The sequence below is a fragment of the Strongylocentrotus purpuratus genome, unplaced genomic scaffold (assembly GCF_000002235.5).
Source record: "Strongylocentrotus purpuratus isolate Spur 01 unplaced genomic scaffold, Spur_5.0 spur5_scaffold_19, whole genome shotgun sequence".
In the NCBI taxonomy this organism is placed as follows: domain Eukaryota; kingdom Metazoa; phylum Echinodermata; class Echinoidea; order Camarodonta; family Strongylocentrotidae; genus Strongylocentrotus; species Strongylocentrotus purpuratus.
In genome coordinates this window covers 1,765,969-1,774,577 of record NW_022145604.1, presented here as the reverse complement: position 1 = coordinate 1,774,577, position 8,609 = coordinate 1,765,969, and the positions used below count along the sequence as shown (strand labels likewise).

General features: G+C 35.2%; 1 protein-coding gene across 1 annotated transcript; it reads right to left on the bottom strand.

Annotated features, from left to right (window-relative positions):
- Positions 1-3,631: 3,631 nt before the first annotated feature.
- On the bottom strand, positions 3,632-5,122 carry LOC100889269 (substance-K receptor-like). The gene is made up of 2 exons (XM_030990717.1): positions 4,150-5,122; positions 3,632-3,648 (listed from the first exon to the last, which is right to left on the bottom strand). The coding sequence occupies exons 1-2, from the start codon at positions 5,120-5,122 to the stop codon at positions 3,632-3,634; spliced, it is 990 nt and encodes a 329-aa protein (XP_030846577.1).
- Between the last annotated feature and the right edge of the window lie 3,487 nt (positions 5,123-8,609).

The window sequence follows — 8,609 nt, the reverse complement described above, 5'->3', positions numbered from 1 at the left end:
TGTCTCCGTTTGGACGATTAGGCCAAATAGTTGTAACAGGTTGAAGATAACAGTCTTTCGGGTATTCTTTTATATATTAGGAACGTTTAATTCTTCAGCATTCACTAATACCCTGTAAGGAGACAGTATATGCAAACAAAAGTTCAGTAATTACTCTTTAATCGCAGTTTAACATCGTCCAAAACATTTAGAAACAGCACAATAATTCTGGCTTATACACAAATTGGTTTGTACGTGTATATTCAAAGTAGTTTCCCTCCTCGTCAAGACCAACATACTCTTGTATCTTGATCAGTAGTGTTGATTAAGTTGACTGTATCATTTTGTGATACTTATGACCAGAGGAAGATCGTGTTAGACTCCGCCCTTCTAATTAGATGGATACTCGCATAGCGTATATTGGTCTCTATTTAAATATTACCTGAAACCTCATTTTGTCCGCGCTATACATCCATGACAGGTATATTGACACTTACATTTAGAGAGGCATTTAAGATTGCTACGCTTGTCAAGTCAGATAATAATAGTAACAATACTAATGGATTTTTATATAGCGCACGTATCGCCTTTCAATCTCCTCATGACGCTCCAACATTATCTTTAATAGTTAAATGAGGTCAGCCAGTATGCCCTTGTCACTGACAAAATTCCTTTCGTGGTTTCGCGAGTAATGCATTTTCATATAATAAAATTCTTCTGTAACATTATTGTACAATACAGAATTGAGACTCTTTTATGATTTTAGCTATTTTCAAAGACCAGGGGCGGATCTACGGGGTGGGGTGGGGTTAGGCCCCTTGGGCTGCCAAGTGAAAATGTGATGTGCATAGTAAAACGCCAACATGTGTCCAGACTCACACAGTATTCGTATCGTCATCGGGTCACCCCCCCCCCCCCTTAGCAAAAAGCTAGATTTGCCTCTGAAGACCACGAGTCAAATGTAATTTTTCCTCATGATCATACTTTAGTATTAGTAGGAATTTTTCTGTTTTTTTTTCTTTCTCAGATGCAACGTGAACGATGAAGGGCAAATATAAAAAAATTGTTTTGAGCATGAACAGAAAATCATTTATCTGCACATATTCATTTTGGCTGTAGACTTCAATTGAAATGTTAAAACGCTATAATACATATTACTGAACGCAATGATGATGATGAACTGTAACAGACTATCAAATAACAAACAAGGAGGAAACCTTACCATAAACCATGATCCGGCTTCTGGACGCTGTTATGTACCAAGACAAAATTCTGCTAGGCAATAAAGCCAACTTATTTATTTACGAAACGTTTTTAATAATCTCGAACAAGAAACCCTGGTTAAGAAAGTGATTTAATCTTTGCACGAATTTCTCTTTGGTAATTTATTTTTCGAGTCAAGTACGTTAAAGAATCGATGTTGATCAAAGTCTGACTAGAAAGCAGGAACCGCGCCATCAACGACTCTCCTCGTATATTTATCTTTAGTAGGGCCTACAATAAATAAGTTAATAGTTTAAACACAAAAAACGATCAATATTTATCAGAGATACCTGGACAAAAATAGATGTTGCATTGTAAAAAACGAATAAGGATTTATTGTGACTATTTCATATCAATATATGCCCTGATGTCAGGAGAAAACCAGGGATTGATGACGGGGAGAACCATGACCAAATTAATCTGACAGTTTCATGATACATAGGGAAGGTTCGACAGCAGGACATCATGAATAGGGAAGTCATGAATAGTGAAGTCCATTATCGTCTGTTCAAGGGCTGAAAGGTGGATAAGTTTGTCTTAAAGCCAATGGGTTCATGCTGTTCTGGCTCTTGGCAGACGCAATATAAGAAAGAACTATAGGAGTATTATAGAGTTACTGCTCATCCTTCCAACGTTCACATCATAAATACCATCGCACCATATGAACCAAGGCAACCATCACATCTAAAACTTTCACTCTGACAAATAAAAATTGGTTAACATTTTTGATTTTTAAATAATTTTTGTAAAGGCAGATTTATTTCTGCATTTCTTAACAAAATCAAAATTAAATAGACAAAGAACATTTTCTTTAATAAAATTAAAATAATAAAGCAATGAAATTAGAACAGTTATACAATCATAACATATATTAAAATGTGACAATAATTTTAATAATAATATTATTATAGAATTAAATAAATGCAGAAGACACATCATAAGTAGGGATGGACAAAAGTCTGGTCACTGGAGCCATTTTTCTTGACCTGTTCGACGTTATACCACATCACCTGATTTTTCAGAAGATGTTATTGTATGGTATTTGGGGAGCTAAACTTAAGTGGTTCGAGTCATATCTATCCTATAGGAAAAAATGTGTATTCTTGCAAGGGACGAGGAGTAATGTTCTAACTGTGAAATCAGGAATTCCACAAGGTTCAATACTTGGGCCATTAATTTTTTGCCTCTATGTGAATTATATTTGTAATCTGCAACTCCATTCTAAGACAAAGATTTCCTTATCTTCAGATGACACGGCAGATTTTCATCATGGAAAGGATTATAAAGTTTGTGAATGCAATCTCCAAAAAGACTTTTCCAGTATCAGTGAAATGGTTACAATATAATCGAATGTTTTAAATGCAATTGAAACCAAAACAATACATTTTGGTTCTAAAAGAAAAATTCAAAATAATACAATTTGTATTCATTACAGTGATAATGTACTCGACTCAGTCGAAAGTATGACATATCTAGGTGTTACACTAGACAAAAGTCTAACATGGTCGCTACATGTAAGAGAAGTTGTTCAGAAAGTATCGGGTACGATTGCCTGCATTAGACGTATACGCAATTATATTTCCCGTAAGAATCTGATTACATTATACTATTCTCTTATCCTACCGCATTTAAACTACTGTAATTCAGTACGGGGAAATACTTCAAAACAAACTCTAACAAAGTTGCAAAAATTACTAAATCGATATGCACGATTAGTACTTCGTGCCGAATATTTACTCCCCAAAACATTTTAATGAATGAATTGAAATGGCTGTCAGTAGAGGAAAGAATAAAATATCATGAATGCATCTTGATTTTTAAAATCATCAACGACCTATCACCACCATATCTAACTCCAATTAATAATAAAAGACCAGTATTATATTCTACTCGTTATGCTCTAAACAGTCCATTATTTATTCCAAAATGTAAAACAGATTTTAAAATGAAAACCTTAGCAGTCTCAGGGGCTAAATTATATAATAAATTACCCTGTAACATCCAAAATTGTAAGTCTTTGCAAAGTTTTAAATAGTATGTTAAAACTTGGCAGTTTCTCTTGTAAACATCTTTTCACGTTAATTTGACCTTCATTAATCACATTTCATTTTTTTTCTTTCTTATAATTGTTAATGTGAGTTGATTTGATTGTATATGCCATGTATATTTTTAACTTTGTTTGAATGTTTTAAATTCATGTTTTGATTGTACATGTTTTTTATGTGACTGCAGGGCTCTCTGGGAGAGCAGGTCCAGAAATGGACTTGAGATGAGACCACCCTGTTGAAATAAAGCTATGATAATAATAATAATGTTTTGAAAGTCTAAAAATGATGAACCAAAAAAAAAAAAAATTATGTTTCATGTTTTCATACATTTAAACGAATGTCTATTTAACCGTGTAAACTGTAAAGAAACAACAAACAAATTTCATATTTTTATACAATACAAAAATTCTATTTTACCCCAATAAAAACAGAGCAAATTGTTTTAATTTCTAAACAGCATCATTCTAATTTAATAGGTTTGATCTACCAGTTATGAAAACAATGATTGTTTGTAGATTTCGTATATACATGAATCAATCTCTGATATTGATTACATATCTGGATTCATTTCGTTCATTGATTTTTTTGACTGAATTACAACTAGCACAGAATAAAGAGAGAACACAGGGCTTTTAATTTTATCAATGGACTACGTTAGACCAGGTTCAACTAAGTGCATCTTCATGATTATTAGCACGGACACCTTAAACATTTGATGGAGATTTTGTAGACTTCCTTGGATCTTTTGCAGTGAATTTTCCAAAGAGTGAAGCTTTTAATTTTGAATCACTCCGAAACATGTCGCACATGGCCCGACGAAATTTAGGGTAACGAATGGTATATATGAAAACATTTGCACAGGAGTTGGTAAACGCAAGAACGACCAGGGACCGATGAAGAAGACCATGTAAACGCGAAATGTCTAGAAGTCTGAGGTTGAGCATCAGATAGAAGATATGAGCCGGTCCCCAGCAGAGGACAAACACCGTCGTGACCAAGAAAAGCATCTGAATGACGCGTTTCCTGGCGACGATATGGTTCATGTTAGCATTTGATCGATCGCTGTTAGAGTTACCCTCCTGGAATTGAAGTGATTGCCGATGAAGAAAAACTGCTGTCATGATCTGTGCTAAGATCATTACAACCACCGGGAGGAAAAAATCCAAGATGAAAACATAAATACCAATCGCGAATAGAGCACTCCGAGATGTGGATATAACGACACATGTATTCCCAGCTGCATACGCTTCAACAACCTGGAAGCTATTCGTTGCAATTGCAGCGATCCATATAATGAAGATACACATGGATGTGCGAGCAGGGTTGACATTTCTTAAGAAGAAGAAAGGATGTGCGATGGCAAGGTAACGTTCCAGAGAGATGGCAGTCAATGTAAAGACGGAAGCCTTAACGGCTACCCACATGATTAGGGATGTATGAATGATACGACAGTAGACCTGAGCCAGCCAAGTATCACTTGGTAGAGTAGCAATCTGCGGATGTGGTATGAAGAATACAGAGGTCAAGAAGTCAGCGAAAGCCAGGGCTCCGATCAGAGTATCAGTTGACCGACGGGCTCTACGTTTTTTGAACAACACCAACATCACCAGAAGGTTTCCACAGATTCCTAGTATGGCAGAAAACAGTTGAACAATGACCCACCAGGACCACTCCATGGGTAACCAGACCCAAGGAACTGCAGTTGCATTGGATGCTTGCTGATTAGTGGTTTGAGCGATGTCTTCTTCCAAAACCGTCGAAAATGGCATAAACGTAGTGACAGTAACGACTTCTGTCATTAAAGTTGTGTTGTTGTTAATCCATCTAGCCATTGTCTTCGTTTTGATGATTAGGCCAAATAGTTGTAACAGGATGAAGATAACAGTCTTTTGGGTATTCTTTTATTTAGAAGGAACGTTAAATGGATATTTCTTCAGCATTCACAAATAACCTGTAAGGAGACAGTATATGCAAACAAAAGTTCAGTAATTACTCTTTAATCGCAGTTTAACATCGTCCAAAACATTTAGAAACAGCACAATAATTCCGACTTATACAAAAATTGGTTTGTACGTGTATAATCAAAGTGGTTTCCCTTCTCGTCAAGACCAACACACTCTTGTATAGTGTTGATTAAATTGACTGTATTATTTTGTGATACTTGCGACCAGAGGAAGATCGTGTTAGACTCCGCCCTTCTAATTAGATGGATACTCGCATAGCGTATATTGGTCTCTATTTAGATATTACATGAAACCTCATTTTGTCCGCGCTTTACATCCATTACAGGTATATTGACACTTACATTTAGAGAGGCATTTAGGATTGCTACGCTTGTCAAGTCAGATAATAATAATAATAATATTAGATTTTTATAAAGCGCACGTTTCGCCTTTCAATCTCCTCATGGCGCTTCAACATTATCTTTGTGAAATGAGGTCAGCCAGTATGCCCTTGTCACTGACAAAATTGCTTTTGTGGTTTCGTGAGTAATGCATTTTCATATAATAAAATTCTTCTGTAACATTATTGTACAATACAGAATTGAGACTCTTTTATGATTTTAGCTAATTTCAAAGACAAGGGGCGGATCTACGGGGTGAGGTGGGGTTAGGCCCCATGGACTGTCAAGTAAAAATGTGATGTGCATAAAATAACGCCATCATTTGTCCTGACCCACACAGTATCCGCATCGTCATTGGGTCAGCCCCCCCCCCCCCCTTTGCAAAAAAGCCAGATCCGCCCCTGAAGACCACGAGTCAAATGTATTTTTCCCTCATGATCATACTCTAGAATTAGTAGGAATTTTCTTCTTTTTTTTCTTTTCCTCAGATGCAACGTGAACGATGAACGGCAAATAATTTTTTTTATTATGAGCATGAACAGAAAATCATTAATCTGCACATATTCATTTTGGCTGTTGACTCCAATTTGAAACGTTAAAACGCTACAATACATAATGTGACTAAACGCAATGATGATGAACTGTAACAGACTATCAAATACAAAACAAGGAGAAAACCTTACCATGAACCACGATCCGGCTTTTGGACGCTGTTATGTGCCAGGGCAAGATTCTGCGAGGCAATAAAGCTAACTTATTTATTTACTAAACGTTTTTAATAATCTCGAACAAGAAACCCTGGTTAAGAAAAAGATTTAATCTTTGCACGAATTTCTCTTTGGTAATTCATTTTTCGAATCGAGTACGTTAAAGAATCAATGTTGATCAAAGTCTCACTAGAAAGCAGGAACCGCGCCATCAACGACTCTCCTCGTATATTTATCTTTAGTAGGGCCTACAATAAATAAGTTAATAGTTTACAAAAAAAACATGGTAATCAATATTTACCAGGGATACCTGGACTAAAATAGATTTTGCATTGTAGAAAACGAATAAGGATTTATTGCGACTATTTCATATCAATATATGCCCCGATGTCAGGAGAAAACCAAGGATTGATGACGGGGAGAATCATAATCACATTAGTCTGACAGTTTCATGGTACATGTGGGAAGGTTTGAAAGCAAGACATCATGAATAGTGAAGTCCATTATCATCTGTTCAAGGGCTGAAAGGTCGATAAGTTTGTCTTAAAGCCAATGGGTTTATACCGTCCCGGCTCTCGGCATACGTAATATGATAAAGAAGTATAGGAGTATTTCACATCATAAATACCATCGCACCATATGAACCAAGGCAATCATCACATCTAAAACTGTACCTCTGACAAAAAAAATGGTTAACATTTTTGATTTTTTGTTTTGTTTGATTTTTTGATTTTTTTTTTAAAGGCAGATTTATTTCTGCATTTATTAACATAATCAAAATTAAATAGACAAAGAACATTTTTTCAATAAAATTAAAATTAATAAAGCAATTAAAATAGAACAGTTATACAATCATAATATATAAATGTGACAATAATTTAACTATAAATTAATATTATATAATTAAATAAATGCAGTAGACCAACCATCATAAGCAGGGAGCCTGAATGGATGGTGCCCTGGGAGGGGGAAGCTACGTGGTGCCAAAAAGGCGTTGTATAATAATTATTCAGATCGTCACCTAAATGTATAATTTTAAATGTAACAAAAAATAAAACATAAATAATTGAACGTATTGATTATTTGTTTGATGTGATGGGGGCTTCAGTTCATGAAATAGAATAACTAAGTTCAAGTCATTAACAGTTTACACATCCTAGATTTCAAATGGAATGTGAACATTTGAGTACAAAACAATGGATACCAACTGACCCAGTTATACCAACAATAAAACGAACAACCCGATTCGTGTATTTGGTTCCAATTCTATAACCCCATTGGCACCCGCCGCATTCGCAGGAACGCAGAACATGACAAAGGATGACCCCGCGTTCTAAATTATACCGCCGGACGCCCCCGTCACGCCCAGGCATCCAACGAACACTGCGAATGACCAAAGTCGTATACATGTGTAATAAAGAACAATGAGGGACCGAATCAACGTTCCTGCAATGGAGATTGCGCTATTATTATATTTATGAAATATATTACATCAAAGAGTATAAATGGAATTTGCAATAATATTAAAAATCTTATTAACACAATTTAGGAATGTGATCAAAAATTATAAAGTACATAATTAATATGTGGGGCAATCCAGTGGTGAACATAGTTAAGTACGCCAAGAAACAAACCCCATATCACGTCCAAGTAACTTATAAACAGAATTGGTGTGAGTAATTTGATTTAAACAAGTGGGTCAGTGAGCAAAAAGTTGACTTGGAAAACTATTGTAAACAACCTATCATAAAAATACAGAAATGCCAAACTAGTACAGAATTACTGGAATTAACGAACAAGTATAGCTCAGAATTGAACAATAATTAGTGAGGTTTCAATAAAATCAATAAAACTATTTATACTTTTTCTACTTTTCTGTGTCTTTTCTAATTTAAATCATAAAGGGATAGTTGAGTTCTTGTTTAAGACCGCAAATGCCATCAAAGTGCATGGTTATTGCTCTTATTCCTACTTAAGACATTTCTAGTGCCCTTTTAGAGCATAAAATTGCTATGAAGGTCATTTTAGTTCCCAAATGTGTGAATTTAGATTGAATACGATCATACCAATTAAGCTCCACTTTAAAAAAAAATACGGTGACCATTAATTAATTTATTAATAATAACAATACACGGGCCAGCTGGTTGTGCATATTATAACCAACACGAAAAAGCCAACAAAAAGCCAATATTGGCATTGGCTGGAATACAACGTAAAAGGCGCTAACTCGTTTTTCAACGGCTGGTTCAAAATTACCGAATATTTGTT

What these genes read in the sequence shown, in the direction of transcription:
- LOC100889269 (XM_030990717.1), bottom strand. Translation starts at nt 5,122, where the DNA reads ATGGCTAGATGGATTAACAACAACACAACTTTAATGACAGAAGTCGTT.